The 23,960-nt window shown below is 44.2% G+C and overlaps 2 protein-coding genes across 3 annotated transcripts in view; one reads left to right on the forward strand and one right to left on the reverse strand.

The window, feature by feature from the left end:
* Positions 1-23,960, forward strand: part of LOC124178359 (GPI inositol-deacylase) — a 248,154-nt gene that overhangs the window by 177,248 nt on the left and 46,946 nt on the right. For both annotated transcript variants that reach the window (XM_046561627.1, XM_046561626.1), the window contains one exon: positions 4,212-4,471. In XM_046561627.1, coding sequence (XP_046417583.1) covers positions 4,212-4,471 — 260 coding nt within the window. The remainder of the gene's footprint in view (positions 1-4,211; positions 4,472-23,960) is intronic.
* LOC124178377 overlaps positions 1-23,960 on the reverse strand; it is a 61,568-nt gene that overhangs the window by 2,395 nt on the left and 35,213 nt on the right. The window lies entirely within an intron of this gene.

Below are 23,960 nucleotides of genomic sequence, written 5' to 3' on the forward strand. Positions count from 1 at the left end.
ATGTTGGACCTCCTGAACAGCAGGAACGGGAACAGGAGAGGGAACAGGAGAGGGAAGCGGAGTAACAACTCTGGAACCTCGAGGGGTGACAGCCGGTTCTCCTGAGCCATTCACCTGATGAACAGCCTGAAGAGCTGCCACAGTCGTCCGGAGTAGTTCATGAAGACTAGTCTCGGAACGCTCTTGAGCTTCTCTATCTAGCCTTCGCTGTTCTCGTTGTTCTTGAAGCAACTGGACAAGTTGTTGTTGTTGTTGAGTAGCCGTATCCAGAAGCTGCCGTTGATATCGTTCGGCGGCTTCTTGTTGTTGGCTCATAATCCTTAGTAGGTCGATTTGTGAGACTGAGACCATCGTAGGGACAGGTAAAGAGTCCACTGAAGGTGCACAAATTGTCTCGGGAACTCGCGAATTTTCCGTGATGGAATGTTCTTCTCCGCCACTTTCCCGACGACGAGAACGTGTCAAACGACTGTTGCTCATAGTTTATTTCACGCACTGAATTGACTTAATTGAAAAGAAACTCAAGATCCGACTTCTGACACCAATGTAACGTACTTTGACGTTACGGAAAATAAATATGGATCCGTGAGTTTAATTGTCAAGTCAAAAGAAATCAAGAGCGTGAATAAAATGTTGTGAAAAATGCTTTAATGCAAGATATGTGTTTCTCGTTTAAAGTCTGAAACAAGACTGTTTTTGCAATAATGTTGGTTGACGCAGCAACCTTATTCTTTTGAAAGACATAAGAGGTTTATAAACGTCTTTTATCTATGCTGACTACTAGATCATTAAAGAGGGGGCAAAACGGGTGATTTCACCCTTTGTAACAATATCATCGCCGTAGGATCTGCGAATTAGTAATCATCGACAGGAGTGAGTGAAGCGGGATGTTGATTAATGATACAAGATGATCAATGAACAATGATGGATACTTTATTTGAGAAAGATATACGAACTGTATCGCGAAAGAACCGAACGACAACTGAGGCCTTACAAAACCGAGCGAATAAATGGATGATACCCGTAAGAGATTTTTAGACACTAAATAATACATCAAATATACAGCTGATTGGTGTCGAGGTGAAAACGGTACTAAATATAGCAAATGAAATAAGACGGTAAGGTGTACGAGACAATACTTTGACTTCAGCATGACTTCTCTACTTTGCCGAAACAATTAGAAACCAAATTGTTTTCTGTATTGTCGGAGTTCCGTGCTATCACAGGCTGCAACTTTAATTATATTTTTTATGACGTCCGTAATTTCTTTTCACCCGTCATAAAATTATTCGAAGATAATTTTTTCTCACAACTTTCACAACATCAACGCCCACACCTACCGTGGTTGCGTCAGCTGATACGTGGTTTACTTATTAATCATACATCTATCGAAAAAGGTACCAATCTAACGGCGTAAAAACACTTTCTCAATTGCTACGTTACCACCCGGACTAAGTGATTTACCTTTCGTTTTAGACTATAACCGATTTACCACCATCACTTGAGTCTCATCTCTAGCTAACCGCAGCGTCATAAATATTTTGATATCGCAACTGCAAAGTATTGAGTAGTGAAAATATAAATATATATCATTCATAAATCTAAATCCAAATAATAATAGGTACCTGGGTGAAGCGAAGAAATTTAGCATGTGAACCGAAACAGGACAGAGTCACCCACACAGAAACTTTAGTACATCCGAGTCGCTAAATCATTTTAAATAAAAGCATGATATACTTTTTATCACGTATGATGATATAGGAAAAGTAACGGTTTCGACTTCGATGACTTTTTAAAATTTTTGAATGACTTATATTTGCGAATTTCTGCACATAGAGAAAGTATTTGTTTGGTTTACCGAATACGGCAATCAAATATGGAGAAAAAAATGTTTTTTCGATTTAAAGAACTGTTATTTGATCTAACAACACAGTGGTCGGAGTAATAATTTGTGCAAATGAAATGAAACCAAATTTATTTGATTTGATAAAACGTATAATCCGTCGTATTTGATCGCCATACGTGGTTAGTACAACAATTTTTTCCTTTTTTTGTGCGTAGTCTCCTAAAAGCAGGTTTCAAGAAAAATGTTGGTCTGCCTATCCTCTCAATCTCCCGTGATGATTTCGGAAAACGGCCTGCTCAAAAAATCTAAAATTAACAAGACTTTATATTCAAATGATGGGCATGAAAATTTGCTAGATCCCGTTCTCTTTAAACGTAATCTTTTCAGAAAAAAAATGAAAATTGTAAACATTCGCCTCACTTCGGTACAGGTTATATGTTTTCTATAAAATTTCCATGCAAATTAGTATAAAACGAATAAAATCATACAAATACTATTTCATGAGAAGAAAGGAACCGTCTTATTAATAAAAGAAAGTATTAACGGTAACGGATTTTCATTATAATTGATAGTATTCCTGCTAGTACCTACTGAAAAATAAAAAAAAAAAATTATTTTCAACCATTTATTTCATTTCTGCCCACAGTTAACTATTAAAAAATAATTATGCTTGACGAGATTGAAGTTTGCGTTAACGTAACGAAACTGTACAAAAAAAATTATCATTTTACACCCTTACAATTACACATTCTGTGTTGTTACGGATTTGCTAAATTTCAAACAACCCTTAAGCTGTGAAATGACTTTTTCCTCATATGCATCTCTTCATTAACCTTACGAATTTGAACCTCTATAGGGTCATCTGTTGAATATTGATCGCCCCGGCCCTTGCAGAATGAGAGAGAACCGCGCATGACAGTTTCAGATGAAATCGGCTGCGTCAGTTGCACTCGAAGTCAATATTTAATGAATGACCCTGTATATGCTTTGCCGATACTGGTTCTCGCAGGTAATCAAGGTTCTGCAAAATTGATAAATCAAAACATTATGATAGCCCTACATATTTAAATAATCCTACCGATGTGAAACAAATGCAGTCATACATGATTTTCGTAAATTGGTTTCAAACAAAGGTCATTTCTACTGACTTCGATGCAATCAACGTGACCCATACGTTGATTCTCGTTTGTTTAGTTGACGTGTCAATCACTACGAGTTTAAGTTTTTCTTTATTGAAAACTTAGTTGAAAATTATGAGCCATTTTCTGCGAACAAAAAATGTAGCTATTCGCACGAATAAAAGTGTAACTTTACTTACATATACTGTGAGTTTTTCTAACAACGGTGCGATCCGTGCACCTAAGGCAGGTAACCGGAGTTACAGCTCAGGTTCAGGTTGAGCACCGTATCCTACCACGGTCATCCCAAACGTCAAATATTATTTGTCAAAAAAACCTGAATAAGTGTGGAAACTTATAAAAAATTCAGTTTGGACATTCGACTAAGGTAATAACGAGACAAATGGGAGTAGGATAGTCGTCAAATTCAGTTTTGATATTCGGGAAGGCCATTGCGGGATACAGTGCTTAATCTGAACATGAGCTGTAACTCTGATTACTTGCCTCAGGCGCATGGGTTATTCCGCTCATAAAAAAACTCATAGAATGTATGTACTCGTATATATGCACGTACATAAATTTAGTAAGCTTAATTATTAGGGTGGTTTTTTTTCAACTTTTTTTTTTCTTACCTATCTTCGAAAAAGTTAATTTTGAGCCTCAAACAAAGCCTCGTGAAACCGGAGCACGGTGGCTTAATTCTAAAAGGTGACGCATCCGATTTGAATTTTTCCCATTTGATTAACACAGGATGAGGGCTATGCAAACACTCTAACCGGGATATCTTGGAAACTATGGAAGTTACGGAGCCTTTTTTTTTCATTCTGTAGGTAATAAAATTTTCTATAAAAAAGGTCGATACTACTATACAGCTACTATATATACATATTAATATATATATTAGCTATATAGTAGTATCGATCTTTTTTATAGAAAATTTTATTACCCACAAAATGAAAAAAAAAAAAACGACTCCGTCACTTGCATAGTTTCCAAGATATCCCGGTTAGAGTGTTTGCATAGCCCTCATCCTATGTTAATCAAATGGGAAAAATTCAAACCGGATGCGTTACCTTTTAGATTTAAGCCACCGTGCTCCCGTTTCACGAGGCTTCGTTTGAGGCTCAAAACTAAGTTTTTCGAAGGTAGGTAAGAAAAAAAAAAGTTAAAAAATAACCACCAATAAATAATGTAGTTGAAATGTATTACAGAAATAAGATGAAATTTATTTTTTCTTTAATCACCAGCGTTGTTGCGGTAAAAAGATGGGTCAGTATCAGACCAAAGTACAATTTCGACTTGGTGGCGAATGGATCGAGGATATTCGTCGACAGTACACATGGAAAGCTGCAGACCGAATCGGCGCTACCAATACATCGCAGCTTTACCTAATGATCAGGTTGATTGGTATACAAGATCACTTGACCATTCAGACAACTAGATTGGAAGCCAGAGATTGGCTATTTATCTGCTCTGCATCTGCAATACAGGGTCATTCTAGAGTATGGTAAGTAGAGAATATAACTATATTTAAAATGTCCGGAAAAGATTTGTGATGAGAACTGATGATTAGATTTTTTAAAAACAGTTTATTATTGATTCGGTACTATGTAAAGTGCTTTATTTCCCAATCTTTGAAGACTCCGCGCTATAAAGATGTTGTCTCTGAACTTGCAAACGGATTTCATCGTTCCCACATTTCTTTTCTAACAGTATACAACATTTATGCGCGCAGGTGTGTCGATTTGAATGTGAGTCTGTGTCTGTATGTGCACATACATTGTGTATGTTCGTTATATATTCATTTTTATGTGTAGGTTGAATCCCGCGATATCTATAATAAGAGCAGTGTATTATTACGCTCACTGACTTTCAGCTGATATTTACTACAAGGGTACATGGATTTTACTGCCACAGACTTTGTATCTGAAGCACAACCAACAACAGAGAAAAATCTGTACACACATAGTGCATTAGCCTTAAGAAACTTCAGTCGCCGTTTGTTTTCATACGGCCCGTTTCTACACAAATATTTAAACATAGAAAATCTAATCCATGACACTTACACATACCGTATTTGGCACAGAAAACTTACCTTTCTTGCGCCCACTCCTTAATTGTAAGTTGTTAACACGCAAGCCCTTGAGGGAATGCCCTGGTCGAAATCACCGAACCCCAGAATTTTTTCGTGTATCTTCGAAACGGTGCATCGAAATTGTTTACCCCTGCTGTCTTGGATGTTTCCTGAGGAATAGATCCCGATGAATGCATTAAATCAATCAAAATCGATGAAATTTTATCTCGTATGAATCGTGAAATGTAGGTGCGTCACTTACGTTGATTAAAATCTGAACCTAGACACTTTTTATCCAAAAAAAGGGTATAAGATCGCAGTTTTACGTGCAATTCCGAATAGATGGACCCCGAAATATATGTGTTTCGAGCTGAAATGGAAAAACGGTATGTTTCTACGTAATTGTGATAATCGACGTTTCTTCACGAATGGAGAACTAAGTTCCATATGATAGTCAGAGTTTTAGGGCGTTGCAGATAACTTTCGAGTGACGGCCTGCGAGACGACCTTGTTTTGGTGTTGTTAACAATCCCCAATCGCTAATCAACAGCGACAACGCAAAGTAACCCTACGCGCTATCTCTCGAACGTTGTCGGCAACGCCCTAAAACTCTACCATGGTTCCGAGCTGAATTCTCCATTCATGGAGAATCGCCAATTGACACAGTTTCTTAGATAACATGTCGTTTCTTCATTGCAGTGTGAAACACACATGTTTTGGAGTCTGTCTGTTCAGAATTTGTTGAACGCTCGGTGTAATTGATAGGTATAGGGGATATCGTAACAAGGGGGAAAGGAGAAGAAGAAGAGAGTGGAGACTAGTGGCCGCTCATAAGTAGTATGTACGGAAGTCGGAAGGGTTCTCCCGGGAGTGTATGGAGGTAATGGACAAGGAAAAAAAGAAGAGAAAGGACAGGTTGAGAAGGTGGGGGACTTGAAAACGATGTCGCTTTTCAAAAGTGGGAATTAGAATGATTTTGTGGTGGGATGGTTCCGGAGGTGGGGGTGTTGTTCCAGCGTGGCGAGGATGTCGGTTAACGGTGGTACTAGAGGGGCTTTGTTGGCGGGAGGAGAATTGGTACGTCGATAATCATAGTTTGCCGGAGTAGGTGCGGCGAGGCATAGGGCATGTGGCTACCTGTATGAGGTTGGTGGCCATAAGGTTTTTTTTTCTTTCTCTGAGGTTGACGCCGTGGTGACGTAAGTAACGGTTCCAAGAAAAATAGCATCACCCACTTGAGGCATGGAGAACCACCGACCGGAGTCCAGTAATTCACCTGCCAATGTTAACAGCGGTCACTACGATCCTCGCAACACACCGAAGACCTCGCAATAAACGCTCATAGCAACCCAACCGTATTCTTTAGAATTTGTTCTCTTTTTTTCATCGCTACCCTCCTGTCTTCTTCGTCCTTTCATTTCATAGTCATATTATAATATGCCTCCCTCGCTCTCTATCGCTCTCCTCTCATTCCTTCTACCTCCCCGCTATTCGCCCAGCCATCAATTCACTATTCACGTATCTGGGGCTAGTCGGCCCGGAAGTCCTCGATCTGACACCGCTCCACCGCTCCACCGAGGAGCCCTGTGCAAGTTCTTCTCATCACGCATTTCTGAACATTTTGGTCCTTCGAGACGGATAGAACATTTGCAATCTCTCAAATATTAATCATTGTGCTGTTAACTCTGACTCTCTCGCTCTCGCTCAGTGCCAGGATTAGGCCTGTCTCGCTCGCTCTCGTGTAGTGCGCGGATTAACTCTGACCTTCTCCTTCTTGTGCGGTTCGCGTATAGTGCTATCTCTCTCGCTCTGACGCAGTTGTCGGCTCATCTTTGACTCTTCACCTTCTCATCTTGTTGTGGTGTTTACTTTTGTGACTCGTTTGCCCTCACGTGTGTATCAACAATGCCTCTCATGCGCAATGATGAGTCGTCCGCCAAAGGATCAACAGTCTCCTTAGAAACATTGCCGGTGCCACTGATAATACCGACAGCTGATCTCCGCACGACCGCAGACCATCTTCAAGGCTTAGGCCGAAGAACACGAAGCAACTCACCGTCGGTGCTCAGCAGTGAACTGTATGTGCGAGTCAATTCTCAGAAAGAGCTAATTGAGTCGATGGAGGATTTGCTCACTCAAATGACAGAAGCTTCCGACGACATTGCGCTCACCGAGGTCACCATGATGCTCGACCAGCTGGACGAGATCCATCAGGCTTGCCGCACCGAGCCCTCATGGCTAGTCTCTCATTGGTCTCCCGCTCACCTAGACCACTCATACTTTGCCAAGAAGGTCAGCCTCAACAAATCCAAGCCGGTGATCAAGATCAAGCGGCTGCTTGGACGTCTCCAAGAACAGCTCATATTGTCTGCTCAACCAACCGCTTCAGTCGAACCAGGATCTTGTACGCGCTCACCTCTACCCGAACTAACAGTGTCGATCGGATTTCAAGGCCATGTTTATGTCTGTCATCGGCAATCGCTCAGATCTCAGTGATCTCGAGAGGTTTCAGTATCTGAAGACGGCTGTGCAAGGTGATGCGTCAAAACTCATCGTCAATCTCACCCCGGACTCGTCGTCATACACAAAGGCGTGGGAACTGCTCAGTGGTAGATTTGAGAACAAGCGGCTGATTATCAAATCTCACCTGGATAGACTGTTCAACCGTAAGCCGATGTCAAAACGTTAGGCTAGCTTACTCACCAAGATGGTGAATATTATCAACGAGATAACTCAGGCTCTCAGAACGCTCACAACCGAAGGTAGCAATGACTGTCTCATTGACACTCATAGGTGGACTGCTCGATCGAGATACTCGTGAGAAGTGAGAGACGTCCCCAACATCTTCCGAAAAATTCCCTTCGCTCAACCAGCTCACCGAGTTTCTCATGGCTCGTGCTCGTACGTTAGAGCACATCGAGTAGGATTGAACTCCTGCTCAATCTAATACTGCTAAGGGAGCTATTCTCAAAAGAGCCAGCTCATAACAGAGTTTTAAAACACCGCAGTCGATTCAGCAGACGTCTCACACCACCCAAGAGCGAGCATCCCATCCATGCGATTGCTGTGGACAAGATCACTTCATAGTGATGTGTTCATAGTTTCAAGGCTGCTCATTAGATGCACGGGTAAGCCTCGTTAAAGAGAGGATTCTGTGCTGCAACTGCCTTGGTGGGCACAAAGCACGAAAGTGCAACAACTCCAAGCATTGCAAGATGTGCAATGGTACTCATCACACCATGCTGCATGTTGCAGATCTGTCAACCATCTTCGGTGCCTCAACTGAAAGCTCTCAGACCACTCAGGATACTCAAGCTGCATCAACCTCTGAAGCAGCTAAATTTTCACCAGCGTGATGTTTAGGGACGATCGTCAATAATCACGACCAGTCTTCGGCGTGCTCATCTACAACATGTAGTCATCTCACTTTGCTGGCAACTGCAACAGTAACAGTCTTCTCGACGACCTCATCATACCAGGTTCGACTACTCATCGATCCTGGCTCAGAAATCTCATTCATCTCAGAAAGTCTTACAAAACAGATGAACCTTGAAAAGGAGCACTCAACACTTGACGTCTACGGCGTTAGTGGAAAAAGGAACTCTCAGACAAGAGGCATTGTCACTCTTACACAGACCACTCTCAGTAAAAATCTCAGCTCATGTTCTTAAGACACTAACAACTGTCCTGCCAACCAGTGAGGTACACAGTAAACTCACCCGGCCTCATCTCAAAGCGTTGAACCTAGCTGACCCAGAATTTCTCACTCCAAGGGCAACAGACGTGATCATGGGAGCAGACTTCGAAGGGCAGCTCATAAAGCCAAATATCATCAGACACTCGTCTACCTCTCCAATTGCTGAATTGTCCATCTTTGGATGGCTAGTCATAGGTCCAATTCATGCATCGGTCACTCTGGCAAGAACGGCACATCATGGCGTCTTACAAGCAACGAACTTATCCTAGCAAGACTTGCTAACAAGGTTTTGGGTTCAGGATGAACCACTGACGTCAATTGAACCCCAACTCACTTCAGAGGAAGAGGAGTGTGAAGGTCACTTCAAGACTACTCACTCAAGAGACTCAACTGGACGTTACATCATGAGAATGCCGCTCAAATCATCACCAACAGCTTTGCGAGCCTCTCATCACATAGCACATTTGTGCCTTCAACGGATCAAGCGGCTTGGCAGAGATAGTCAATATCACCAATTGTCACCAAGTTCATGCTGGGATACGAAAGAGCTGATCACATGATCAAGCTCGACGACAACTCAACAAGTAGAAGGCCACACTATTACCTGCCTCATCATGGGGTTCTCAAGCTAGATAGCTCGACCACCAAACTCAGAGTGGTGTTCAATGGCTCTAGTGCAAGCTCCACTGGCTACTCTCTGAATGATCTCATGCATGCTGGTTCAAATCTGATGCTCAACATCTTCGACTTGCTCATCTGGATACGCCGACGTAAGCACGTGTTTGCTACAGACATCACAAAAATATATCGGAAAATTTAGATTCACTCAGAAGATTGGGATCTTCAGCGAATACTCTGGGTAGACGAACAGCACTCGGAATCTCATCATCAGCTCACGACTCTTACATATGGAACAAAGGCAGCACCATTCCTAGCAGTAAGGATACTGCTTCAGCTCGCTGAAGACGAAGGCTCAAGATACTCGCTCGCGGTGGAACCGATCACTCATGGTCGATACGTTGATGATATCTTCGGAGGCTCAGACACGGTGGAAGAGCTCAGTCAGGGCTCTGCCACGCGGGCGGATTTCTGCTAGCAAAATGGCACTCTACATCGAAGCAACTGTTGCCGGAAGTCTCACCTAAGCCTGGCAGTGCATCAGGCATCTAATTCGACGTTTGTGACACCAAGACCCTTGGAATACGATGGTCATCTCAACAGGACACGTTCAACTTCTCAACCATCTCATTAGCACACTCTGACAGATTCTCTAAGTGCCTCATCTTATCAGAAGTAGCACAAATATTTGATCCATTGGGCTTTGCCGCACCTGTTGTAATTAGAGCGAAGATGTTTCTTCAGGCACTCTGGTGACACAGACTCAACTGGGATGAAAAACTCCCAGAACAACTCATAACTCAATGGCTTAGCATTAGAGACGATCTCTTCAGCCTAGCCAGACTTTTTATCCCACGATGGTTCAACACGCTCACTGACTCAGCTGTTAAACTACATAGTTTCTCTGATGCTTCACAAACTGCAATGGCAGCCGTTGTGTATCTCGTTGTCAACTCACCTGTCCACTGGCGCCAACATTTCACTAATCTGCTCAAGAACAAAAGTTGCTCCTCTCAAACGTCTAACCATCCCGCGGTTAGAACTCACAGAAGCGCTGCTACTCTCCACGCTAATCAACCATGTTCATGCTACTTTGAACATGCGCATGATAAATATTCATCTGTGGAGAGATTATCAAGTAACACTCACATGGATCAAGGCTCATCCCTCAAGATGGAAGGATTATGTACGCAACTCGGTTACAAAAATTCAAGAACTCTCCGAGAGAGCTCATTGAAGGCATGCACCAGGCACCTCAAACCCAGCTGACTGTGCTTCGCGTGGTATAACCACAGACCAGCCCGAAGATTAGTCTCTATGATGGACGGGACCATCATGGATGACTCAGACAATGGACTCATGGCCTACTCAAAACGAATCGGCTCCTGATGCTATATGTGCGCAAGAGGCTCGTGCGAATATTGCAATGCATGCTGTAGAATCTTCTCCAGAATATCATTGGGATCTCATCTACAAATTCTCATCTCTCAACAAGCTGCTCAGAATAACCTCTCTGTGCAGCAGATTCATCAAGAAACTCTCAAGCAAACTCAATACAACACCAGCAGCTTGCATTTCATCAAGCAGCATGGAAGATTCACGACTCTTCTGGGTCGCGGCTACGCAATCAGTCTACTTTCAAAAAAAGATCGACTACTCCAGCAACAAATTCAACTGCCAAACTCACACCCGCTTAACAGGCTCACGGCATTCATCAACCATTGCGGTGTGCTCAGAATGGTCGACTTAAGAAGTCAGAACTCTCATACGAGACCAAACATCCAGCAATCCTTGCTCACACCTCAATACTCTCGGAACTCATCATCGCTCACGCTCACAACCAAACGATGCATGGAGGAACTCAGACACTCTTGCATTTATCAGACAACTCTACTGGATCATCGGAGGTAGAGCACCAGTCAAATCATATATTCTCAGGTGTGTGGTGTGTGCTCGTCAAAGAGGGATCCGCGCTCAGCAATTGATGGGCCAATTATCTCTGATGCGAGTCACACCATCACGCCCGTTCTCACATATAGGCATTGACTGCGCTGGCCTACTCACGCTCAAAACCTGGAAGGGTCAAGGTTCAAGAACGTACAAGGGATAGATATGTGTATTTGTCTGTCTCACAACATCGGCCACTCACCTAGAATTAGTCTCTGACTACACATCTGACGGGTTCATTGCTACCTGCAAACGCTTCATCTCATAAAGAGGACTTCCTTCCGCACTCTACTCCGACTGTGGAATCAATGTCATTGGCGCTGATGCTCAACTCAAGCAATGTTTCACCGAAAGCTTATCAGGTCATCAAGCAATCTCATCACTACTAGCTTAAGATAAGACTCAATGGCATTGCAACCCACCGGGAACCCTCCCACATGGGTGGCAAGTGGGAAGCAGTGTTAAAGTCTCTCAAGTTTCACCTCAGAAGAACGGTCGGAGACACCGTGCTCACATACGAGGAGACGTCTACGCTCCTCGCTAAAATAGAAGCGATTCTCAATTCAAGGCCGCTCGAACCGCTCAGCGATGACTCCGACGATACCGCAGTGCTCACACCGGGGCATTTTCTCATTGGAACTGCGCTTAATGCAATCCCGAGGCCCTCACTACTGGACATCTCAACCAACAGACTATCTCAATGGCAGCTCATCCAGCAAAGGGTGCAACAGTTCTGGCATCTGTGGTCAACTCAATACTTGCAACGGCTGCAAGCCATCTCAAAATGGCATCATCCTCACAACGCCATTCAGGTAGGCTCATTAGTACTGCTCACTGATGAGCGCCTACCTCCCGGAAAATAGCCAATGGCCAAGGTACTCAATCTAATACTAGGACAGGATGGACTCACCAGGGTGGTGTCCGTAAAGACGGCCACAACCACGCTCACCAGACCGATTGCCAAGCTCGCCCTCCTGCCTGTGACTCCTCAAGGAAACTCATCATCAATACCATTGCTAATGGCAGGCGGAAATGTTTGAGAATTGGTATTCTCAAAAGCATCTCTCAAGAAGCAGATGTCGCTCAACGTGAACTAGACAAAACTATTCACTACCTCTGAGAACGCGCCTAGTTACCGGCTCTCCTAGCTGGCAGTCAGTATTCTCATTTCATTGTGCTCGCGCGTGAATTTTGACAGTACCATCTCAACAGAAAATTATCGTGACACAATCATTCGTGACTTCTCAAGTAATTGATATAATCACAAACTGACTTCTCAAGTGATTAACATAAATCACAAACTGATTTCTCAAGTCATTACTACAATCTAGAAACACCATAAATCACAAAACTGGTTCTCAAGGGATTAATATAATCCGGACACACTCATACCTTGAATAGCACACTGATCACATTGTATAATAAATAAACCTAACTTATCTGCAACTGTTCTAAGTTCTTCTCATCACGCATTTCTCAACAATTCGATATTTAAATATTTGATAGTGTTTCGGCAAAGTAATAATTAAATGTGTGTCTCGCGACACTCAAAATCGTCCTCGCACATGTACGCACACTCGCTTGCAATGTTTACTTGCCGTCTCTGCGTCAAATCTCGCCTCTTGCCCGTGTCGCGACTCAAAAGCTATCAGCTGTATCTCATGTATTGTCTACTATCTCGAAATCATGTATGTGTATAATCTATGTTTTCTCTCGCTCCGTAAATCATTACTCTCTGTAACGTTCTCTTGCGATACGGTTTGTATCGCCTCATCGAAATCAATAAAAATCTCAATTATTGGTATTCATTATCTCTCTCCATCTCAACATCTCTTTCGTTTCATTCACACTCGTTCTCATCACTAATTCGCGGATCCCACGTCGATGATCCATATCTTTTTGCCTTTTCTCTAAACATTTTTTGGTCCTTCGAGCCAGATCAGTCGCGAATCGAATCGGATCCTTCGCAAATCGAGTCGAATCTTTCGAATCGTTGCGACTTACGGGAAAACGAATTAGCTAGTGAGTAAAACGGAACTATCGCGTGTGCATCAAATTGTGAAAGTTCACGTTATCAAAGTGAACAATCTCGTTATCGGTGAAAACCATCAACAAAAATCAGTCGCGTCCGTTAAATTCAAACGTGCGGTGTCCTCTGTAGTGACCGTGACTAAGATCTGAGCATCAACAACACCGATCTCTCGAAGTGTGTATCGCGTCGCCCTACTATCAGTGTATTTGAGTCTTGTTCGTGAAAACTCAGTTCGTCGCGTGAGTTTAAATCCTCTCGTACATCAACATGTCGATCGAAGAACATATCGAACGTCAAAACGACTACACTTGGCGCATCTCTCGTGTCGTCGACAACCTGCGCAAGCTCGGCGAGGCAAAAATCACTAACGGGCAGGTCAGGTCGCGGCTTCATGCTTTAAATTCAAGTTGGAATAAGTTCCAAGAAAATCACAAAAAGATCAGCGAGATCAAGTTCGCAGCAAAAGGTGATCAACTCGACGCGATCAAAAAGCTTTCGTACTTTGCGGAAGATTATTACGGGCTGTGTGAAGAGCACTTCTTGAGTGGCGAAGGAGTGATGCTTGATCTTCTCGAATCGCTAAAGCCTGCGCCTGCAGCAACCGCGCAAGCCGCTGCAGCTCCTCAAGACACACCAGCAGGAGGATCATCAAAACGGTTACCGCGTACCGAACTGCCCACTTTCGCGGGCAGCTACTCAGAATGGAAGCCGTTTCACGACCTCTTCTCGTCGATGGTTCGCGAAAATTCGCAACTTTCGGAAGTGGAAAAGCTGCACCACCTCAAAACCAGTGTGACTGATGAACCGTTACAACTTATCAAAACCATTTCTCTCACCGCAGAAAACTTCCCTCGAGCTTGGGAAACTTTCGTCTCACGATACGAAAACAAGCGGCTTCTGACTGATTCTCATCTCGCGACACTTTTCGCGATTCCTCGTGTCACAAAAAAACATCATCGGAACTGAAGAGCTTGCACAGCAACACTTGCGAAGCTCTTGGCGCGCTCGAACTTCTCGATAGTCCCGAGAAATTAGGGGATCACATCATCGTGCACATGACGATTCGCAAGCTCGACCCAGCATCTCTCGAAGAGTGGGAGAAAAGTGTTAGCGAGAAACTCGAGCCCCCCACGTTTGCGGAGCTCAAGGCGTTTCTCATCGGTCGCATCCACACCCTCGAAGCCGTGGAGCAAGCTCATGCTCATAATCAAATCGCGACGCCGAAACCGCACTCATCGCAAGGAAGGTCAAATCTATAGACGACAAGGTCACATACGGCGCAATCAAAGGAACAGTCGTGTGCTTGTTGCAAAGGCAACCACTACATTGCGTTCTGTTCGACCTTTCGCGACAAATCTCTGGATCAAAGAAGGGAAGTGGTTTCTGCGAAAAAGCTTTGCTTTAATTGTCTCGGTCCACATCAGCAGAAGGACTGTCGATCCAACAAAACGTGTCGCGTGTGCAACGGTCGACATCATTCCTTGCTGCATCGAAACTCTTCCTCAATCTCGACAGCTGCCAACCGCGGCACATCTCAAGGACAGGCCGCAGTATCGCAACCTGCAGTGCAGAACGCACCGATCTCGAACAGCGGCTCTCAGGTGAGCAACCACTCAGCTCAGCCTACAATGATCAAGCGCTCGCCAGTTCTTCTCGCCACAGTGCAATTGATCGCCTCGAATCCGGAGACTGGAGAAAGAATCATCGCTCGCGCTCTACTCGATCAAGGATCCGAAAGTTCATTCGTCACGGAGTCGCTAGCGCAACAATTGCGACTACGTCGGCATCAAGCAACGATACCGATCATTGGCGTCGGAGCTCATCAATCGGCAGTGACTCGCGGCATCGCGACATTGCAACTCCAATCTCGTGCTCACACCTCGTTCTCGTGTCAGGTGGAGGCACTCGTGCTTCCACGACTCACATCGTATCTACCCTCATTTCGACTTCTCGTCGAAGACTGCCCTCATCTACGAGGACTCAACCTCGCGGATCCAAGCTTTGCACATCCCAGTCAATTCGATGTAATTCTCGGAGCTGACATCTACAGCAACATCATTGGTCAAGGAGTTCGAAGAGGAGCACCAGGAACACCAATCGCGCAAGAAACTCAGTTCGGTTGGGTCCTCTCCGGCTGCATTTCAGCGGAAGCAGCAAGCCCCTTGTATGGCGCAGTCCAAGGCTTCCAATGCTCCCTCGATTACGAACTGCTCGATCTCGTGCAGAAGTTTTGGAAGCAGGAAGAAGTGTCGAAACCTTTGGTACTAACTTTCGAAGAAGAGCGTTGTGCGCAAGACTTTCGCGAAACGGTTTCTCGAACTGCGTCCGGTCGTTACGTAGTTCGGCTGCCGCTCAAGGACAATTCGGTAGAGCTCGGCAACTCGCGAAATCCCGCGCATCTAATGCTCCTTCGTTTGGAGAAACGGTTCGGTAGCGACGCGAAACTCAAGGAGGCTTACTCGAGCTTCCTTCGTGAATATCGTGAACTCGGGCACATGCGTCGCGCTATCAATGCACCTGAAGGGACAACACCACTGTGACAGCTTCAAAAAATCGATTTTTTGAAAACCATCTAGGAAAATCTAGAATACATTTAGGAATCGAATGCCGTTGGTTGCAGGTCGAAAAAATAATTATTTTCGGAGATATTGAATATTTTGTGGAGCGGTGCAGCGCTCCGTGACGCTCGGGATCCCGCGCCGCCTCAGCCAGGCGCGGGTCTCAACCGGTCAAGAAATTGTCAAGGCATGTATAGGGATAGCGTCACAGCGACAGTTTACGAATAGAAACCACGCTATTCGCATCTAAACGCTCCGAATCGTTTCGTTTACAAATATCGAACGCTCAAAATTATTCTTTTAACATCGAAATGAATAACGAGAAAGTGTACGCGGGGAAAAAGGGTAAGAAACGGAGCTATCCGACGAGGTCTCGATCGAAAATTTCGAATCGAAAACCTCCGAACCGTTATAGCTCTGAAAATCGTTCTGCAGAGAATGTGAGCACGTCGGCGAAAAAGTTAAAATCGTCGGACGATTTAGAGATCGGTGTTACTAACGATTTTGGTTATCGTATAGTACACCTCTTTAATGCATTGAACATTATATCGACGTGAGTGAAGTGCAAAGTGTGTGATCACGATATAAAGTTCACTGAAAAAAGTTTGCGCGGACTTGGATTCAAAATCGAGGTCGATTGCGGCCATTGTGAAAAAGTGCAAATTAATTCGTGTCCTATGATTGACAATGCATACGAAATAAATCGTCGGATCGTGTTCAGTATGCGTCTTCTTGGCGTCGGTTTGAATGGCCTGATGAAGTTTTGTGCATTTATGGACCTACCGCGCCCCATATTTCAATCCTTCTACGATCGAATCGTAAATTCGATTTCGATTGCCACTCAAGCTGTGAGCGCAGTGAGCAAAAAAAAGGCTGCACTTGAAGAGAAGAGAATTTCGTTGGAAAATGGGATGGAGGACGGAATTATCGTTTCAGGCGATGGATCGTGGCGACAGCGCGGTTTTAGTTCGCTATTCGGCATAACATCGCTTATCGGCTGGTACACTAAAAAAGTGATCGACGTTGTTGTGAAATCGAAATATTGCAAAGCTTGCCAGCATTGGGAAGCAAAAGAAGGCACCGCGGAGTACTGGGAATGGAAAAGTACCCACGACGATGAGTGCCAGGCGAACCATAGCGGCTCCTCCGGAAAAATGGAAGTCGACTCAGCTGTCGAAATGTTTCAACGGTCTGAAGAGCTCTATGGCATAAAATATAAATATTATATTGGTGACGGCGATTCCAAAACGTTTTTGGGCATATCGAATAGCGATCCATACAATGGTTTCGAGATAAAAAAAAAAAGAGTGCATCGATCATGTCCAAAAACGCATGGGGACTCGCCTCCGCGAAATCGTGAAAAAACAAAAAGGATTGTCTGGCAGAGGAAAGCTCACTGGAAAATTGATCGACGAGTTGAGTACATATTACGGCTTGGCTATTCGGAGGAACAGCGATGATGTTGAAAGAATGAGGAAGGATATTTGGGCAACTATCAAGCATAAAATATCCACAGATAGTAAGCCACAACATGACGATTGCCCAAAGGGAGCCGAGTCGTGGTGTTCGTGGCAGCGAGCGGTTGCAAGCGGAAATATTTCTGAATATCGCCATAAGCCGCCTCTTCCTAAGGTAGTATTGGAGGCAATTACCCCAGTATATGAAAAATTGAGCAGAGACGATTTGCTGCAGCGTTGTTTGGGCGGCTTTACCCAAAACAACAACGAGAGCTTCAACAAATCGGTTTGGGCAATAGCCCCCAAGTGTCAGTCCGGGGGAAAAAAAATCATCGATATTGCCGCTGATATCTCAGTATTATTATTCAACAATGGCTTGAGAAGCCTCATGAAAGTTTTGGAGACGTTGGGGGTAACCATCGGCCCAAATTGCTTCCATTTCTGCGTTGAAACCGACGCAGCACGGATCGAGCAGGCGGAGCGCTCGCTCACGGATGCTGCGAAAGAGGCAAGGAGAGCCTCTACAAGTTTGAGAAAAGTTGCTGGAGACCGTGATTTGCTTTTTGAAGGCCAGCTATATGGTGCCGGAATCGCTGACTAGGTAAGAAATTTTATTTTTTTCAATTTATCGCATAAAAACGAACTTCAAACTTTGAACGCGTTTTTCTCAAAACCACTTTTTTGAGTGCGGCACGCAGTAGAACTCGAGCAATTCTCATCCGATCGACTTCAAATTTGGACTGCATCAATAAAACTAGATTATCTAAAGAAGTACATAGGATTTTTTCGATATCTCAATAGATAAATAAATTATAGGCTTTTTTCGACGAGAAATTTTGCTCGAAAATCGACTTTAAATTTCAAAAGCGTCCCAATTTTTTAAAAATCAATATTTTTTCAAATCCCTATGTACTTCTCTTCAAAATATCATATTATTAACGAAAACACTCGGTATTTTTTTTCAGATCGACTTTGAAGACAGTTCTGCTGCGTGCCGCGAATCACTGCAGAAGCAACGGCACCTGACGCGGGAGCTTCCCCAGCGCCACCATGGGGCGTGAAAATTTAAAAAAAATTTGTTATGAATCTTTAATAAACAACGAACAAAACAAAAAAAAAATTTTGGAAATATCTTTTTTTTTTCCCACAAAAAAAAATTCTTGAAAAACGGCAACAAAAACAGGGGGTCACAGTGGTGTTGTCCCTGAAGACAATTCCCGCGCGTTTTATCTTCCCCATCACGGTGTAGTTCGCGACAGCAGTTCCACAACAAAGTTGCGTGTCGTGTTCAACGGGTCTCAAAGAACCAACCTCGGACTCTCTCTCAATGACAATCTTCTCGTCGGTCCAAAAGTGCAAACCGACCTCGCGGACGTTCTCTTACGCTGGCGACAATATCCAGTCGCGTTCTCATCAGACATCGTCAAGATGTACCGACAAATCTTGGTCCACAATGATGACCAAGATTTTCAGCGAATCCTCTGGAGGGAAGAACCAGAGCTACCGATTGAACTGGCTATGGTAACGTATGGTCTTGCAAGCGCTCCGTATCTCGCGATCCGTGTTCTTCATCAACTCGTTCAGGGCGAAGGTAAGCAGTATCCCTTTGCGAGCCACGTCATTCTTGAGAACACGTACGTCGACGACATCCTCTCAGGAGCAGAGGACGTTGATCAAGGTCGCGAGAAAATCAACGAACTCAATCAATTGCTCAAGGCGGGCGGCTTTGAACTTCAAAAGTGGACTTCAAGCCACCCAGAAACTCTCGTTGACATTTCTCGAAACCATCAAGAGATCGCGATGCATCTGAATCTCGATCAAAGTCCATTCTTTCGGGCTCTAGGTCTTGCGTGGAGACCAGACATCGACGCGTTTGCGCTCTGTCCGCAAATTCATCAAACTCGGGACAATTTCACGAAACGAAAAGTTCTCTCACAAACCGCGCAGCTCTTTGATCCTCTCGGATGGGTCTCGCGGATCACGATCAGAGCCAAAATCTTTATGCAGGAATTGTGGGCACTCGGTTTCGACTGGGACAAGCCGCTCTCAGCTTCATTGTCCTCGCGATGGATCGAGTTTCTACAAGATCTTCAAGGCATCTCAGCCATCCATCCCACGATGGATCGGGTTAAGTTCAGCATCTCTCGGGATAGAGATCCACGGTTTCGCGGACGCCTCTCAAAGTGCATTAGGCGCAGTGATCTACGCGCGAACGTATATCAACACTCACGAAGTGCGCGTTTCACTAGTGTGCGCGAAAACTAAAGTAGCGCCGCTAAAGAAGGTGACAATTCCTCTTCTCGAACTCTGTGCTGCGAATCTTCTCGTCCGGTTGATGTGTCATGTGGAAAAGACTCTTAATTTCGAAAACACCCCGGTTTATCTGTCGACGGATTCCACAGTCGCGCTCGCGTGGATCAAAAGCCACCCATCGCGGTGGAAGGAATTCGTTCGTAATCGCGTAACGGCAATCCAAGAGTTCGCGCGCGCTCGTTGGTATCACATTTCGGGTTCTGAAAACCCCGCTGATCTTGCGTCTCGTGGTGCATCTCCGGAGCAACTCCAAAAATCAGAACTTTGGACCTTCGGACCATCCTGGCTCTCGAAGCCTTCTGTCAATTGGCCATCCTTATCTCCGCGACCGGAAGAAAACATTCATCTTGAGGAAAGAAAAGGGCTGTCGACGCACATCGCAACAGCTAAGCCGCTACAAATCTGGGATCTCGTCGATCGCTACTCAAAACTATCGACTCTCCTCAAAGTCACATCATTGTGTAAACGCGCAGCAAATCGGTTCCTCGCGAAGACGACATCGAATCGCGTAAACACGTCTATCACCGTCGGACCGATCTCTACTCTTGAATTGAGCGACGCCCAACTGTTTTGGACCAAGGTTACCCAGCAGGCGTACTTCGCAGAAGAAATTCGCCAAATCGAGACAAGCTCATGTCTCACTCGAAGTCATCCACTATCGCGACTCACGCCGTTCATCGATTCGAACGGATTCCTCAGAGTCGGTGGTCGACTGAATCACTCATTGCTTTCGTATGACGAAAAGCACCCGTTCATCTTGCCTCGCGAATCATCCTTCTCCACATTGATCATCGATCATCATCATCGGTTGACGCTCCACGGAGGTCCGCAACTCACTCTCGCCACAATCCGACAGCGGTACTGGATCCTGGGAGGAAGAGTACCGATCCGCATGTTCATACATCGTTGCGTTCCTTGTGCGCGTCATCGCGCCACTCTCAGCAGCCAACAGATGGGCCAACTCCCTCAGTCTCGAGTCACGCAATCAAGGCCGTTTCTTCACTCTGGCGTTGACTACGCTGGTCCATTCTCGATTCGAGCCTCCCGCGGAAGAGGAGCGAAATCATGCAAGGGATATATCGTTATCTTCATCTGCTTCGCGACCTCGGCTGTGCATCTCGAGCTAGTTTCGGACTACACGACGGAGGCATTCATTGCGGCGTACAAACGCTTCGCATCTCGACGAGGAATTTGTGCCTCGATCGCAAGCGATTGTGGAACGAATCTCGTCGGCGCAGACTCAGAACTTCGCCGTCTTCTCGTTGCATCGTCAAAGGAGTTCTCAGAAATCGCAAACATCCTCGCATCACACGGAACCCAGTGGCGGTTCAATCCTTCCTCCGCGCCTCATTTCGGTGGAAAATGGGAAGCCGGAGTCAAATCGGTCAAATTTCACCTGAAACGAGTCATCGGAGATGCGAATCAAACGTTCGAGCAATTCGCGACGTTCCTCACGCAAGTAGAAGCCACGCTCAATTCTCGACCTCTTTGCGCTATCTCGGACGATCCACGGGATCCAAGTGCCTTGACTCCAGGACACTTTCTCGTCGGCTCAGCATTGTACACAATTCCTGAGCCGTTACTCATCGAGGTGCCAGTTCAACGGCTATCGCCTTGGCAACACTCGCGTCAAATGCTGGAGCATTTTTGGAAACGGTGGAGTACGGAGTATCTTCAGTCCTTCCAAAACCTCTCGAAATGGCAGACTCATCGCGGGAACATCAAAATCGGATCCATTGTTCTCGTAAAAAACGAAAATCTACCTCCATCTGTGTGGCCCCTCGCGAGAGTGATCGAAGTGCATCCGGGAACCGACGGTCTCGTTCGCGTTGTAACCGTTAAAACGAAATTCTCTGTGTTAAAACGTCCAATCGTAAAATTGTGTGTGCTTCCAGTGTCCTCTTAGGACAATTATTGGCTCTAAGAATGAATAACTCATGCCTGGCGGCATAATCCAATTTCGCGATCGTTATCGATAGCGAAGCGGGCGGTATGTTTCGGCAAAGTATCGAATAGTTGAATGTGTGTCTCGCGACACTCAAAATCGTCCTCGCACATGTACGCACACTCGCGTGCAATGTTTACTTGCCGTCTCTGCGTCAAATCTCGCCTCTTGCCCGTGTCGCGACTCAAAAGCTATCAGCTGTATCTCATGTATTGTCTACTATCTCGAAATCGTGTATGTGTATAATCTATGTTTTCTCTCGCTCTGTAAATCATCACTCTCTGTAACGTTCTCTTGCGATACGGTTTGTATCGCCTCATCGAAACCAATAAAAATCTCAATTGTCGGTATTCATTATTTCTCTCCATCTCAACATCTCTTTCGGTTCATTCACACTCGTTCTCATCACTAATTCGCGGATCCCACGTCGATGATCCATATCTTTTTGCCTTCTCTCTAAACAGATAGACACGTCAATTCAATTCCGGGCTTGCTTGTTACTAAATCTTCGTTCCTATTCTTGAAAACAGCCGCCTCTCGGAACAATATAAGACAACGATGTACGGCAACTGCATTATTTCGTCATCTTCGACATATATATATTAGTCTCTTTATCTAATAAAAAAGTTCTGTACAAATGAACAGGTAAAAAAATTATAATAATAATAGTATAAAAAAGATTATAATAACAATAGTATACGCACGAAGTTAGCGGTGGGGTGAGATGCCGAAAACAAAACAAAAAGCATCTAGCAAACAAAACTTTCTTTGACAGCTGTCATCGGCTGCTTATGACAGTCTTTGACAAACATCTTTATAGGTATCGGTTTCTGACACGTAAAAAATGAACATGCAAATAAAAATCGTCAAGATGATTCCCGACGAGAATTATCTTTTTGGCGCGCTGGCGTATTGTATATACGGCACTCAAGATCGACACGCAGAAGTGAGACTGAGTACCGTTTCAAATATAGTGGATAATTGGTCTACATTTGCGGGTTTTATTACAGGTAATGAGTCAAACGGTGCTGTGATTAGGTCACCTGGTGATTACAAATCACATATGAATAAAAATGGAATTTACAGGGGAGAAGCAGAATTAGCTGCAGCTACGGACATTTTTAAGATATGTTTAATCGTGTATCGCGGAGAACAAATTCATCCACACCGAATCGGATCCCAAGATGAAAGACAATTCTCGCTATCCTTCACCGGCGACAGACACAGTGGACACTTTGATGTCTTGCAGAACCAAAATGAAATTCAGATAGTGAGTAATAAGTATCAAAAGTAACAAGCAAATGATAGTAAATATAAATATATCACCAAACAGTCAAAAGGACAGCCAGGAATTACGATGCAATGGAAACAGGAGGAGTTTCAATCAGCAGACAAGGCGATGAAGATGGTGGATGGTCGGAAATATCACAAAAGAAAAAGGAAAATAAAATTGCAAGTGCGAAGAACCAAATAAGCCATAGAATAATATCCAACAAATATTGGTATAACCAGGCAAGAGGACCAAAACCCGATTTTGTCTAAGCGTCACCCCGCCTCGAACCTACAAAATGAAGACCAGCTGCACAAAATAATGATTGTAGGAAAGCAAATTTTGAAACACAATTTCATGTAATCTTTGTGTTATTCCAATAAAGAAAATCTATTTCACTTTTTTTTGTCTTTCACTTAATTAGGTTTATTACTTCATACAGCAAGTATAGGTTAACCTCCGCATGTCAAGGAAGTACAAAAATCTTTAAAAACTTGATCAGTCGTAGCTTCTGCATTAATAACCAAGATGGGAGCTGATAAAGAAGAAAAGTTTTGTTTTATCAACCAATCCTCATGAACCCCATGAATAGTTCTGAGGAGCTCTAAAGAAATGTTCGATTCTTCCTCACGAGAACGGGAACTGACTCGGGCGAAAGAAGTTTCCGGGAAAACTCGCAAATAAACAATTAAATCTACTCTCAGCTCAGACGAGCGAAGGAGAAGATCGAAATTTTTCATCAATCAATGAGAATCGAAGTCAACTTCGAACTAAATTTAAAGTGAAAAATGTAAAATAAATTTATTTGAAAAAAAAAAAGATTGATATCAATTATTTGTACTCATAAACCAGACGCAGTAGACTCTATATCTCTATATGTAGATATACGTAAAAAAATCTGAAAATAATAACTATAGCAAAATAAGTCGCCGAATGCAATTGGGGTTGCATGGCATCTGGAGTTTTGTACATGTGAGTGGAATCGTTCATGAAAACAATCTGAGTAGACCTGCATAGGAAGCCAATAGCAATGTCGGGTTGATCGAAAACAACCGATCAACAGTTGCGGACCTGTCATCAAATCA

The sequence above is a fragment of the Neodiprion fabricii genome, chromosome 3, assembly GCF_021155785.1.
Source record: "Neodiprion fabricii isolate iyNeoFabr1 chromosome 3, iyNeoFabr1.1, whole genome shotgun sequence".
NCBI lineage: Eukaryota > Metazoa > Arthropoda > Insecta > Hymenoptera > Diprionidae > Neodiprion > Neodiprion fabricii.